Source organism: Canis lupus, chromosome 31 (assembly GCF_011100685.1).
Source record: "Canis lupus familiaris isolate Mischka breed German Shepherd chromosome 31, alternate assembly UU_Cfam_GSD_1.0, whole genome shotgun sequence".
Taxonomy (NCBI): domain Eukaryota; kingdom Metazoa; phylum Chordata; class Mammalia; order Carnivora; family Canidae; genus Canis; species Canis lupus.
In genome coordinates, this window is record NC_049252.1 from 21,991,751 (window position 1) to 22,007,511 (window position 15,761).

General features: G+C 42.2%; 1 protein-coding gene across 4 annotated transcripts in view; it reads right to left on the reverse strand.

Annotated features, from left to right (window-relative positions):
- Positions 1–15,761, reverse strand: part of APP (amyloid beta precursor protein) — a 265,420-nt gene that overhangs the window by 92,285 nt on the left and 157,374 nt on the right. Inside the window, 2 exon segments of one of the 4 annotated variants that reach the window (NM_001006601.2) lie at positions 9,177–9,233; positions 11,487–11,654. In NM_001006601.2, the coding sequence (NP_001006601.2) occupies positions 9,177–9,233; positions 11,487–11,654 (225 nt within the window). 4 annotated transcript variants of the gene reach the window in all.

A 15,761-nucleotide genomic window follows, 5' to 3' on the forward strand; every position in this document is an offset into this window, starting at 1 on the left:
TTGGCCCCCGCTCAGATGCCCTCATTTACGCCTTCTGCAAGGAAGCTTACCGGATACATGCCCCTTTCAGAAAACCAGACTCAAAATTCAAGATTAAACACCTCTAGCTCTGGGTTTTAACCTCTCGTCATTAGCAGCACGGCAGCATCACATGCGTGGGCTTTTAACTTTCCAAATGACCTTCATATTGGTTGTCTTTGTTTAGTTAACATAACAGCTGTAAAATATGGTAGGACATACCTTTCAATACTGAGAATGGGTATCAAAGTGTAATACCGAACAAAAACAAATGCTACAGAAGAGCAGCTCCAACTCCTAGCACATTACTGCCTCAAGGTGAACATTCCAGTTCCAAAAATTCAGTGCTATTCTGGACAACTAATATTTTTCACAGAAGCTTCATCCTTGCTTTTCTGCAACCCAGGGAGGTCAGAGGTATCTGAAAAGCTGAGATGGCTTCTTGGATGTACCATGTGCCCGTATATTCCTTTATTCCTCTGTTTAACAGGTATTACAACCCATACCAAAAGTAAGACACATGGGAGAAACCAATGAGTAGAACAAAGACCCCTGTGGCATTATATTCTAGTGAGAGAAGCAATCACCTCAAAAAAAAAAAAAAAAAGTCACATTGTTAGAATGTGATCTGTATTATGGAGAAAAAGAAAACTAGAGCAGGGCTGGGAAGAGTTAGGAGCGCGGGCGAGAGGCCAGGCTGGTCTAACTGAGAAGGTGTGTAACACAAAGAGATGAAGCCCCACTTCCCTGTCACCTGCTGGAGGAATGTAGCAGGTAGCCTCAGAAACAAGCACAAAGGCACTGAGAGGGGAGTGTGCGTGGAAAATTCTAGGACAAGCAAGGTCAGGGTGGCCAGAGCCGAAGGAGCAAGGGAGAGAGGAAGGAAATAAAGGACAGATCAGGTAAAGGCTGTAAGAAGCAATGCAAGTTGTTTTGAGGAAAGGAAAGATCTGATAGGATGCTTTAAAAGGGTCACTGTCGGGCAGCCTGGGTGGCTCAGTGGTTTAGTGCCGCCTTCAGGCCAGGGCCTGATCCTGGAGACCCGGGATTGAGTCCCACATTGGGCTCCCTGCATGGGGCCTGCTTCTCCCTCTGCCTGTGTCTCTGTCTCTCTCTCTCTCTCATGAATAAATAAAATCTTAAAAAAAAAAATCTTAAAGTCCGTTTTTTTTTTTTTTTTTAAATGGGATGCCTGGGTGGCTTAGCAGTTGAGCGTCTGCCTTCAACTCGGGGCTTGATCCCAGAGTACAGAGATCAGGGATTGAGTCCCACATCGGGCGCCCTGCAGGGAGCCTGCTTCTCCTTCTGCCTATGTCTCTGCCTCTCTCTGTGTGTGTCTCTCATAGATAAATAAATAAAATATTAAAAAAAATAAATAAAATAAAAGGGTCACTGTCTGCTAAGGGACAATGGGGAAGAAGAGGGTGAGGGGTGATGGTGGAAGGCTCCCTTCCCTTCTCCCCAGACTTCAGACAAATCACAGATTCGCTTCTCTCTCATCCACAAAATGCTTATTACCTAAACCAGATACCAAGGGAGAAATTCTTTTCAAGTGTGTGAGGGCCCATTTCAGTTTTAACAATTTGGCACTAATGTATGTTGCAACATTTCCACCTCATGTTGCAATCTTAGTACCTGTCATAGCCTGCCCCCTGCCCCTTTTTTTGGTGGGTGGATGGGGCACACATCTTTGTTTCGGTGTATTTTAATTTTTATTTATTTTATTTTGGGGGGTAGACAGATGGCACTGTGGGGGGGGGGTGGTGAGGGGGAGAGAGGGAGAATCCCAAGCAGGCTCCACACCCAGCTCGGAGCCCCATGTGGGGGCTTGATCTCATAACCCTGAGATCTCGACCCGAGCCAAAAATCAAGAGTCAGACACACAACGGACTGAGCCACCCAGGCACCCCACTGCTTTCAGTTTATTAATGACCCCTGGTGCTGCACCCAATGTTCCTGTACACAAAGTACACCACCATTACTGGGGACATGATGCCAACACAACATTTCCATTCAGCATTTCCCTGAGAAAACTTTCTAAATTTTAGGAAAAGTTACTTCAAAACAAGGTGAGAACTGGTATCATCAGAATGCAGTAGAAACTGCTCCCCTTGCCCTTTTGGAGGACCTCTCTATCTGAGACATGATCAAATTCAGCTAATAAATCAAAGCTTATGCCACATTTTTAGACCATTTCAGTTCTGACTGTAGAATCACTACAGAGTGATACTTTCATACCAGATGCAATAATGTGGAGTCGAAACACTACAGACATCATGAAAAACTGCCCCTGTCATCCTGATATTGGCTTATTTCCTTAATTTCTAGGAGACACATAATTTTATAGACAAGAAGGGCTCAGGATACAAAAGGAGCAAGAACCCCACCTTCAAACAGTAACAACCCCGACTATCTACATCAGACCACAAGGCTGAATGTTTCCCCAAACAGAAGCCCATGAATGGCATTTAGTCCATATACTAATGCTAACAAGAAAATCTGCTTAGTCTCCTTTCATCCGGAGTCAGGCAATTTATCAATGAAGATGAAAGTAAATTAAGACCTATACCAGTAATTGCTTTATCATTGAAAATGCTATTTTATACACAGCTGGCAACAGTGTGACTTCAAATGGTTATGATTTATATGAGAGGTGGTAATGAGGATAAGTCACAAACAGGTAAAATATAAACCTATAAAGAAGGATTTTAAGTGCAAATTTAATTTCAAAACAAGGCAGAGCTTGCAGACGGAGATCCTGATTTTAATGAAAAGGTAAAAAAAAAAAAAGTCTTTTCATTTCTCTAATTCCAAAATTACTAAAATCCCTAACACGTTCTAAACTCATATATTAAAAAAATAAATAAATAAACTCAAATATTCATCACACCCAAGTCCAAGTTAGAGGAGCCACCTGTAATGTGAAAATAGCATGTGACCCTTAAATATTGTTCCAGACTCTCTAAAAACAGAAAAGAAAAAAGAACAAAGGCCCTTTCCATTCCAACCATGCCCTTGCTTCACGCTTGTTTTACAGTTGGTGCGATCATAGTTGGCAGACTATCAAATGCGCCGTACAGACATAAGGTAATAAAAATGTAATCTATGCTGTGTTTACTCTTCTCAAGCTGCATTTCTTTTTTATGTCTTATGGACACGAACTGGATGTGGGAATTTTGTCAAATATGTGAAAGGAGTGTGAAAGAATGAGTGCTGGCGTTATTTTTATTTATATCTATATCCGATTCAGCACAATGCACCAAAATTTAAGAGCAACCTCAAGTCTGAATCTAAAAACCACATGTGAAGCAACAGCAATAATATTTGGCATCCAGAATGTCTTACCCTTGTTACTGTTTCCTGTCCATGTGTCAAGAGCTATTCTCAACTTCATTAATGGTGGCTCAGAAACAGATGATCTGTCAGAGTTGTTCAAAAAGTCAAAATCTGCAATATTATCTACTTTCAAAGAAATTGTAACAGGAAAAGCCAGATAGAGCTGTTAACCTCTATGGAGGTCTTAAGGATAAAACCAATTTCATTAAACACACACACACACACACACACAATTTCATTTTCCTCTGACCTTCCATACCAGTCTTTCCCTACACTTGTATATTTTACTTTATATTGTTACTTAATCCTATCCCATGCCTGGGTCTCATCTCATCAATAGAACTGTCAAGTTATTGGAAGCAGGGAACTTGGTTTACTTGGCTGGTGTCCCTCAAAATACACAGCTTAGCACCAGCATATCTTGAGCTCAGAAGTTACAGCTTTATTAAATCAGAGGTTGACGTGCCAGTCTCTTCTTGTACATAGTAGTTTTTTGTTGTTGTTGTTGTTTCTTTTTTTTTTTTTTTTAAAGATTTTATTTATTTATTCATGAGAGACACACAGAGAGAGGCAGAGACACAGGCAGAGGGAGAAGCAGGTTCCCTGTGGGGATCCTGATGCAGTACTTGATCCCGGGACTCAGGGATCACGACCTGAGCTGAAGGCAGATGCTCAACCACTGAGCCACCCAGCTGCCCATAAATAGTGTCTTTTTTATGGAGCACAGCTGTATGTTTGTTGATCTATTGTCTGTGGCTGCCTTCATGCTATGATTGCCAAGTTGAGTATGCATAACAGAGACCATATGGCCCGCAAAACCTAAAATATTGACCCTCTCATCTCTTATGGAATCACTTCATCCTCCTAGAATAGAAAGGTGTCATGATCCCAAATACACTACAAGTAGTTGGAGGATATTACTGGGAAAGAGAAAATTAGGAGAGATTTTCAAGGTCTGTTTGGAAAAGTGAGGACACAAGAACTTCATGAATATGAAAAAAAAATTATCTATTTCTTGAAGATTTTATTTACTTATTTATCTGAGAGAGAAAGGGCACATGTAGGGGCAGGGGCAAGGGCAGGGGTAGAGGCAGAGGCAGAGGCAGAGGCAGAGGGAGAGGCAGAGGGGGCACAAAGCCTGATGTGGGGCTCGATCTCACAACACTGAAATCACAACCTGAGTGGAAATCAAGAGTAGGACACTTAACTGACTGAGCAACCCAGGCAACCCTCATGAAAATAAACTGATCAAATAATGTTCATAATTAATAAAAATATAATGAGTTTTTTTATTATTCTGAGTAAATGAGTATTTATTTATTTATTTAAATGTTGGTTTCCTGAGTGAATCAATTCCTGTCCATCTTAGGATTTGTCCCTATGAGAGCTTCAAGGAAAAAGCCATTTTTCATTCTGATCATTTCTCAATAACGGAAATGTGGCTTCTCATACATGTCAATCTAATAGATTTTACTGTCACTGATGTGACATGTAATTTAATGCACTCCCACATCTTTTTAATGATTTTAATTACTATTAATAATACTTGGCAGTTTTATAAAAATATCATAGTTCCGTTAGTATTCTAGAATGTGCTAATGGGAACTAATATTTGCTACTTTGTAATCAAAAAGAAGAAGTACGGTGTGATTGAGAACAATGGGTCAAGTCTGGCCAAAGACTGCCTCGGACCAGATAAGACAACTCTGGGGTGAAGGTGGCACATTCCATTCAAAGGCTGCACAGTGAGTTTGCAAATTGTGAGCCTCTCAGGTAGCAGCCTCAGGACTTGGGGATGGTGATTTGGCCTGATTTGATATGTCCTCATTATTTTTAGATTCTCTGGAAGTGTATTAGTCTATTCTCCTGGTATTTCGACCACTTTGATGTGAGTAGAAGTCTTTTCCCCTTCTGGATCCTGCATGAGGCCAGATCTAGCCTTTGCAGAAACCCTAAGGCCATAAACACGATTCCAAGGTACAGCTTAGATGCCAAGCGATCTGTGTGGCAAGGCCAGGTGGCATCACTACAGATGGCTGTTCTCTAGCATATGCTGGGATTCCGTGAAACTAAGAGGAAACAGAGAAGGAGGTGGTAGTACACCGGGGAACATGCAACTTCCAACCCGGGGGTTTGCTGGTTTAGTCTGTGTGCCCAGTAGCACTCACATTAGAGTAGAACAGCTAGGAGACCTCTAACTACCGTACAGTTGGCACAGCAGTTTCTACCCTATCTTGTACACATTGAGAACTAGGAGGGTAGCCTAACAAATTCAATTTCATTAACATCTGTCAAGAACTGGAGGCTTCTGAACTTCAACATGTCGACAGGCCCTCAAGTTCCTGGAAAGTGTGCCTGTTTATACCAGTCCGGTTCTATCTTTGAATCCGATGTGGGCTCACCAGAAGTCTAGATCAGAGGCTCTCAACGGGGGGTGATTTTGCCCTTCCTTGCCTCAGGACACAATTTGGCAAAGTCTGGAGACAGCTGAAGTTAGCACAGTTGAGGTGGTATCACTGGCATCTAGTGGGTAGAGGCTAAACACGCTGCTGAACATCCTCCATATACAGGACAGCATCCCAAGAACGAATTACCTAGTCCCAAGCATCAATAGTGTCAAGGTTGAGCGACCTGGGTTTTAATACTGTCTGTGCCACTGCAAGAAGAGAGCCAAAGAGGGGTCATTTGTCGTTCCCTAGGGCCACATCTTTGGTACAGTCAGCTAACTCCTGGCACGATGGCTCTTTGTGACATTAAATGCCATGAAGACTCAGTCTGTTTGCCTTTTGAGATGCAATCTGACAGGAAGACGCTAGATAAAAACACAGTCATTCTCTCATACTTGAAATATAAACTAAGCAATAAATATTTATGTACTAATCTTACTATTCACAAATCCAAATGGACAATACAAAATTAATGTCAGAAACAATTCGGGTCCCATCAGATACTTTATCTCAAACAGCAAAGAGATTTTATAAAGGATTCAAATCCACAAGTTTATGAGTAAAATGAAAGCTCTAGAGCCTCTTATCTCTATCCTCTTTATCCACGGTTTAGATGCTTATCTACAACTAAATATAAACAAAAAAATCAGTGTTCCTTAACACTGCAATACTCAAAATTGGTTTTTATGACAAAGATTTAAAATCTAGAAATACATGATTATAATACATTTTGATGGGAAAATTACTGTATTTATAATGTAGACCATCAGAGATTTTCTCCACATGTGCAATGTTACATAGTTTAACTGAGGAGCCTTTTCATTTCATATTTATTATTTGACTAGATGTAACTCAAACTGAGAAACCCATAAAACCGATCACTCTGGTGAAGAGGGACCCTCCAATGAAGCCCTAGGTTGGTGAAGGAGCCAAGTGCAAGCCCAGCTTACCAAATCATATGGTCTTGTTCACCTTCTCCTTGGGTTCATTTCTGACTACATCCTGCTATCTGCATTTAACCTCCAGATGACCGTGACTTCTTTTAATTCATATGTGTTACTCTGCTATAAATAAGAGAGCATCACTGCACAGGCTATAAATAACTAGAAATTATATGCTTTCTCTAGTCTGTTTGTACCAGTACTGCAGAACCCTACACTTGCTGTGATGAATAGTCTCTGTAGGTAGACAAGAAAATAGAGCTGCCAAAATCATTTCACCCTCCTAGAATGGAAAGGTGTCATGATCCCAAATACACTACAAGTAGATGGATGATATTACTGGGAAAGAGAAAATTATGAGAGATTTTCAAGGTCTGTTTGAAAAAGCTGAGGACTTAAGAACTTCATGAAAATAAAAACAGCTTTAAAAAATATATTTCTTAAAGATTTTATTTATTTGAGAGAGAGAGCCCACGTAGGAGTGGGGGCAAGCACAGAGGGAGAGGGAGCACAGAACCCGATGTGGGGCTCGATCTCACAACACTGAGATCATCACCTGAGTCGAAATTGAGTCGGACACTTAACCAACTGAGCCACCCAGGCACCCCACATGAAAATAAGTTCATCAAATAACATTCATTTCTGCTAATTAATAAAATGAATTTTTTTACAAATAGGGGAAAGATATTTCATTTATTGAGGCATTTAGAAAAAAGTTTTTCATATTCTTCCTCTGTTATTTTCTGTATTCCTAAAACGTGCTGTGAACCCTCTGTTATTTTCTGTATTCCTAAAACGTGCTGTGAACTTCAAATGTAATTTTTTTTTCAAATGTAATTTTTCTAACCTAAGAAACAGAACCAAATCCTTGGCCATATGGAGTACAGTGTAAAGCCACAAGATTTTTTATGTTTTAAAGCTGGTCCTGCCACGTTTGATGGCTCTCATGGCCTCATTTTATCCTATGTATAAAGGACATGAAGAAAATGCCCACAAAGTGCTTCTGAGAAAAATAAGTGATCCGAGAAAATGCCTGGTAAATTGCAACCTGCCACAAAGATCAATATATTATTAATCCTACAGTGTAATACCCAGTTTTCTCTAATCCTCTGTGTCTACTCACTTGTCATGCTTTCGATGTTGGAAAAAAAATGCTGTCACAATCAGAGAAAATATGTTGACTGTAGTAGTGAAACCCCCACATCCTTCAAAAGTTGGATATAAAGTGAATGAATTAGAATCTTATGGTGACTATAAAAAAGAAAAAACTTTATGGTTGATGGAGAAATTGTTTGTAAATTACATAATTCTCTATTACTTATCCTATTTATTTTTTTAAGATTTATTTATTTTAGAGAGAGAATGGATGCACGTAGACGGGCAGAGATAGAGGGAGAAGGAGAGAAGCAGACTCTTTGCTGAGCGTGGAGCCCCACGAGAGGCTTGATCCCATGACCCATGAGATAGATCATGACCTGAGCCAAAATCTAGAATCAAATGCTTAACTGACTAAGCCACCCAGGTGCCACATACTTCTTATTTTTATTTTTTAAAGAAACCAATTTGGAGACCAGGTTTTTTTCAGGATAATGTACATATATGCTAATTTCATTATAACTGAGCTACAACTGAAATTGTTATCTCTTTTTCCAACAACCATCAGCCTCAATAGTGTGTGTATATCATCCCTAACTTAACGATGCAGAAATCTATTTTTGGATATAATCCGCATTTTAAAATAGTACTGTGTGTTTAACATTACATCTGAAAACCAAGCGAGACTGATATGCCAAGTGGAATCATCTCAAAACCCAGACACTCTAAGATTGGTTGATGCAAGATTTCTTTAGATGAATCTTTTTTCTACAACCTTATGATAAAGCCTGAAGTCAGACATTTCTGTCCCAGCAGAACATTCAGGGAGAGGAAGAAGAGGTGGTTAGGAAATCTAGAGGTGGTCTTTCACTTCCTAAGGCTTAACATGTGCCTTACAACACATAGCTGAAGCCTGTGCAAACACATTAATCCATGGAGTTAGTACAATGCATGCATATTATCTATTTTTCTGGGAAACGAGTCATTTTTATGTATGTGGCCTCTTGTTAAACTGTTAAATCTTGACAGCTTTAGGAAATAAAACGGTGATGCCAAATAAAACACAATCATATATACTATACATAATAGAACCATACTGAATTTCAGGAAAAAACTGATCAGAAACAGAAGTTGAGTCAATGCTCTTTGCCTAGTGTCTGAAGTTGTGTGGCAGGATTGGACATAATTACAAAGCAAAGCAACAGAAATAAACATTTTATGGAAAGACAGGTGTTCGAGAAACACAAAACCATGCAAAGATGATGCTGGAGTTATAATCCAGCCATGCACTGGACTACTTCCTCCACCCCCCAACCCCCTCCCGTGAATGACAACATACGTTTGACAGCATCTTGGGGAAGAGGTTCCTGGGTTGTCTTGAGTAAACTTTGGGACACTATGGAGAAAATAAGAGAACATAACTAAAAATAAAAATAGAAACATGGGAATGATGGTTGCAACTTACATGATTCCATTGACCAAAGGGAAAAACAAAAACAAAAACAGAAACATTGGATTAAAAACATAACTAAACAAATACAGTGAGGCTGGGCCCTAGCAGGGGACCAAAGTAAACATCAACACAGGAGATCTATTTCTGCAGGGATACCTTAGCGTGCTGGGTGTATTTTGTTTCCAATAGCACTTCCAAGTAACCTGTTGAGCATTTCCAGCTGCCATTCTCTCTCCTTAGCGCCAAGCATCACCAACTCCCAGGGATCCACTCCATTCACCCATTCACAGGGCACCTCCAGCTTGCAGCTCCGGCCATTTGTTGCTTTACTGTCCACCCTCCTGACCGACATTTAGCTTCTCATGTTTGCTTTCTTGGTAATTATCCTATAACCTGCCTCCCCTGAAACGAATATGGACTGCCTGGCCGACCCATGACACCTTTGTTGGGAGTCTCTACCTTTTGCAAAGCTCTTGGCAAAAGGTGTGCCGTCCAGGGCACCTCCAGAGGCTCCGACTCACCTGTGGTGGTGGTGCCCACAGCTCACTCCCAGTCTGAGTCAAATCAGACTGATGAAATGGAGAGGGTGTGCGTATGGGCTGTGGTAGTGTTTTGGGGGGCGGGGGGGGGATAATTTCTAACTCAAGGCAAATTCCTCAGTGCTGGTAATTAAAAAAAAAAAAAAAACCCTCTCTCTTATTACATGTGCATGCATACACACACACCATTTATATTCCAAAGAGTAAATCCACCTTAGGGAAATGGAGAAAAAAGTTGGAAATCTGCCAAGAAACCTCCTCAGCAGCTAAGCCAGTTAGAATCTCGGTAACAAAAGTCCTTTGTTCAAGAGGCTCCAGGCAACAGAATCCCCTATTGTGTTCCACATTACCTGACCTAATTAACTTCTTTGTTTGAAACCGAAGAAAGGAGTCTTTTGAGCTAGAAGCTACAATCTTCCAATGGCAGCCAGAGAAGAAGCCCTTGGGGTTACCAGTTCCTACACCTGTTCTCACACATGATAGAAATGGAGTCATCCCTTACACAGGAGACCAATAGGAACTGTTCCATTTGATTCCACTTAGATACTGGCCTTCACAATAGAAGGTCTTCATGGGGCAGGTCCTTTTGTTGTTTAGCGTAAGCCTATGATCACAGCGGAAAATTTTATATAATCCCTAGGAATCCCAGGCAGGAAATGGTAGTTGTCACCCTCATGAAAACAAGGGAGAAAAGGCAGGAGTCTCTCAAAGAAGAAATGCACAGCTCCTGAGCTTAATCTTTAATTTCTCGAGCTGAGTCATTAATTTCTTCAGTAGGTTCAAATCTCCTACTGATGAACAAGAGTCAATAAATAAAATTGGGACTTCCAGGAACATGGAAGGCTGCTAAGAAGAACAGAAAGAAGTCCCATATGTCCGGTCCGTTACCTCCTAAGTACTACCTCTGTGGGAAGAAGTTTCATCTCACATTTAAGTCACTGTCACTTCATGCATTTATGCCCCGGACTTAGGAAAAGCTGAAAGTTTGGGGAGAGAAGGCTTTGAAAAATTCCAGTCCCGGGGTCTCTGGCCATTCAAGGTTTCTAGTGCTAAGTGAAGAGTTTTCTTCGGTTTCCAAGGGAAGACACTGACAAATGGATACTGCAAGTGGGGGGCCCTGGGGCCTTTCTGTCCTCGGGCATCTGAAGGGCACACGCTCAATTCAATCCCATTCTCTGCTGCCACCATAAAAGTCGCGTGTCACAAAAATCACTCAAAGACCCCCACGATGACAAAGCGAGGCGGCACCAGGCAGGCTTCCAGCGGGGGGTAAGCCTCGCTTGCACACGCACCGCTCATGCACAGACCCGGACACACAGGTGCACGGACACACACGGAGGTACACATGTGCAGAAACACGTGAGAAGGACAAGACGGTGACTCCAGCCTGGCTGACAGGGAGGCACTCGGAAGAAGTCCCTCCGGGACAGCGAGGGAAAGGACACATCCAGGGCCATGCTCTAGTGGAGGGAGACGGAGACGGGCGCTCGGGGGCCGAACAGACGGGAGGAGACGCCGGGCAGTTAGAGGAGCGCACAGAGACGCGGTTAGTGTAGCAACAGACCCGTTCCCGGGGACCGGGGAGGCCAGTCTGCGACAGAGGGCAGATCAGTGGCGAGAGATGAAAGGCGGCCAGGCCCGAGGAAGGTCCACTTACTGACGCTGCCACACACGGCCATGCAGTACTCCTCTGTGTCAAAGTTGTTTCGGTTGCCGCCACATCCGCCGTAAAAGAACGGGGCGCACTTGCCTTCGGTCACATCAAAGTACCAGCGGGAGATCATTGCTCGGCATGGCCCCGTCTCGGCTTGTTCAGAGCACACCTCTAATCAGAGGAGACGTGGGGAACCACATTTAGCATGAAAAGGTCACCGGCTCGCTGTTCACGCACGCACCTGTCTGTCTTAGGCGCTAGGCCTCCCCGGGGTGGGGACCTGGGCTGGCCACCCCCCCCCGCCCCTCCGGAGGCAGAGTCGGCCAAACATTTTAATCGCCTCCCAGGACTCTGGAGTTCCCTCTGAAACAGAGCAGTGCATTCTCGTCTGGTTCAAGGAGCGTAGCTCCGTAGTTGGAAGGGGACTCGGGCTCGAGGGGAACAGATCTCTTAGCTGCTTTTAGGTGAATCCTAAGTGCCCCGAAGTGTCTGCACACCGAAACACTCCTTCGCTACGAGGAATAAACTTCTCTTCTAGGAGAAGCTCAGGTGGGCTTGCAGAGGTAAAAGGGTTATGCCTGCTTATGGTGCAAAAATCGTCTCCTCTCACAAACATCTGATTGTTGTCCTTCACGAAGGACAGCCTTGCCTCGGAGTGTAAAATAATTACACCTATTTTGAAGGGGATCTGGTTTTCAGAGGGCCAGCCTGTCCACTGACCCTATTCGAAAAGCATATGGAACACCTGCAAATGGGACTTACAGCAGATTATGTTAACTCTGGTTAAATACGATTTTTGATTTTTCATTAATCTGTCCTGCGGGGAATAAGGCACAAACAATAAAACAGAGTCAACCAAACTCGAATTTGTTCATATCATGTACCTACCATTTTACAGCAAAGCACATCTTACCTGTCAACATGCTTTGTCACCCTCCCCAAGATCAGTGCCATAATCCCTGATTGATCCAAGTGTAATGACCAAACTGTTTCCATTTGTAAAGTCACGGTGATTAGAACAGGAACTCTTCCTCCCATGTATATTCCCTTTTTGTTATATGTAAGACAATTCTCCCTCTGAGTTTGTGTCTTGCCCTAGCTAGGCTTAGAAAGAGCTCGCTGATGCCTTAGCACACACAGATAGACGTCTTGCTTATTATTATTAGTTTTACTATCACACCAAGGGAAAGCATCCTTCTAAAAGAGAAATGTCACGCAAAACTCAGAGTTTCCAAATTAGGAATATTCAACAATATTCCTCTATTCAGTCCTTTAGTCATTCACTCAAAGACAAAGATCCACACACTGTCTACGTAAATGAGAACTGCTGCTTAACTTCCCCAAACACACCACTTATTGCCCTTTCCAACTGAGACAAAGAGGTGGTGGCAAAACCAGAAGCAACCACCATCATGCTGATGTCAACAGAATAGGGAAGGACAGTCAGCAAGGAGCTCAAAAGGTAGATGTCAAATACTGTGCAGGAGAAAAGCCTGTGTAATGGATATCCAAGGTGATTCTGGCTCTTTAGATGGTTTTCAGATGAAAATACCTGGCGCCAGGAGCATCAGGCTCAATGTCACCCATCTCTCAAGTCTTCTCCTTTGGTACTGCTGCTTTCAAAGTCCATCCTTGCCAAGCCATGACGTGTTTTTAGTTTGCCTTCTGCATAGAGCTCTCCTATACGATGAGAATCTGCCAACCCGGTCACGCAGGCTTCCCATCCACTTGACGGTTTGATTTATCCCCGCAAACTAAAGGACCGGTATTTATACTTATAAAGGGTCAAACAGTTTTGGGAGTGGGGGAGAGTCTGATCACCTCTGAGTTACTGACAACGCAGCTCGTGGGCTCTCGAGCTAAAAGTCACATGCTCCAGATGTGGGCTCCCTGCAAACCACAGCCATCAGCTGTCTCCACTCCGGGACCTTAATTAGTCTCTCTCTCTGTTGTAAGAAACACCTACAGGTTCTCTCCTTTGTACTTCTCTCACCAATCTGTACATGTTTATGTGACATGCTCTTTCTTGTTTCTGAGATGTGAGAATATCCATCAATAATTCCTTCCTCAGGCTGCACTAATTCCAACAAGACTGCCAAGCAACGGTGTCTTCTGTACCTACACTGTGGTTGAAGCTGGCCCTGGGGTTGAAAGAAAGGCACAGGATGCCTTCACCCCATGGCATGACCCGAAGTCACGGGACCATAGGCAACAAAACCCATTGTGCCTCAATAACTCACAACAATCCTCACATTTTGTACCTTGTAGAGTAACAAATACACGTCTTCTTGTACTTGTCTGCCGCAGACCGAACGGTATACAACACAGCTGTGCAGGGGAAGGAAACTTGTCTTTATATCTCCTGTGCACTAAATAAAAGTGCTAGAATTCTGGGTGGGTGAAAGTGCAGTAATGGGAGAAAAGAATGATGATCAAAGGACATGATCCATGAAAGACATCTGCCTTTGTGTGTCACCTAGTCATTTCTTCTGATAAAGGCAAAACCTCCCAGTCTAGAACTCATATGGCATTTTAATATATTATTGTTTTTCTATACCATAAGTGAAACATTTTTTATTTTATAGCATTCATTTAATTTTTCTTCTGGCCTCGTTCAAAATGGCTATGAAACCCCTTTGTTACACCTGATTTGTAGAGTCCCAATCAACTAAAAAAAGCATTCAGGACTAAAAATCCATTTATATGTCAACTAAATGAATGGAATGAACTACCCGATGGGCTCACAATCCTTGCTAGGGTCTCTAGTTTTAAGAGTCTTTCAGATTGACCCATGAATCTGAAAAAAAAAGGCAAAGAAGAGAGTGACACAACCTTTGGGGAGTGTTTTGGTGGCTCTCCTGACATCATCAGGGCTGCTGCATTCCTGACGTCCATTAAATGGCCCCAAATAGTTGCATGACATTGGCGTACATGGACATGGTGAGGCGTAGCCACCATCAATCCCACAGTACTCACATATAACATGTGATAATGTGGTCAGAGTTGGTATAAGAGTGTGTGATAATCTAATGTCCAGTAAATTATGTATGGGGGGGTACCCATACGTGAGCCTAGAAGAATAGGGGTATGAATGGGTCTCTGTCACTTTGAGACCTCTCAAAGACAAGCTTTGTCTGGCTGGTTCTGATCTGCTGACATGGAGAATTCATTCCAGCTCCCTGAACCAGAACAAGCATGGCAGGAGAGAGAAGGTAGCTCGTTAATCCCTCCAATTTTCAGCACCACCATTCTACCATCGAGGTACCATTTCCCATCACTTGCCTGCTGGCTAGGACTAGATCATTAACTTCTTAGAGTAGTAAAGCTCATTTCAGAGGGGACACAGTGGAAAATTATTTACAGTATCATTTACCATATGCAGAGCATTTAGGCCTTCTAGGACTGTGACCTCTAGAACAGAATTCACCAGAAAATTAGAAGTGCAGTTTTCGTTTCTGCACCTTCATTTTCTTCTCAACATGTAAAATGCTAAGTAAAAAGACTCACATTCTAAAGTCATTCAAATTCCAATCCACCTTGGTTTCTATTCAGGCTTACATATCATAATGAAGGAAAGTTGCCCAGAATAAATAGAAACAGGGATCTGAGGATGTTTAAAGTCAGACAGAAATACTGGCACAGACTTGCATGGGCATCTAAAGGAATGGTGATCTTTGTTTATTCCTATTTAATTCTTAAACTTTGAAGATCACAAATAGGTATTTTACTATTACATCCAGCTGAATTCTGCGGGCAGGGAAGGCTTACTCTCTTCTTTTACAAGAACTTTATCCACCCTTCAAGCCGAGAGACCACTCAAACCAAAATGCTAGTGTACACAAAGCATATGAGTTTATGTGCTTTAAGCATCTCTATGCGTTTTAGATCTTTGTAAGGTAGGCCTTGCCAAGATCTGAGTTGGTTTCAGCACTAAATTCCATTTTCTAAAAATCAATATTATATAAATACACTCTATAGGAGCAAAGCTGGAGCTCCCTACAATGTATGAAATGATTAGGCAGTTCACTGTCCAAAAAACACAACGCTTAACCACAAAACATTAATTCTAAAACTAGATGTCAAATTAAACTTTATTGTGGACAACCAAAATTAGAAAATGTTCTACTTTAAAAAAATATCAGCATGAAGAAGAGTTGTTACGTGACAGCTAGGATGAGGGGGAAATCACCATTTTCAAATGTACAGTAATTATAATGCCTTCTTAAAAAGTAAGATTAATAGGGTGCCTGGCTAGCTCGGTTGGTAGAGCATGCAACT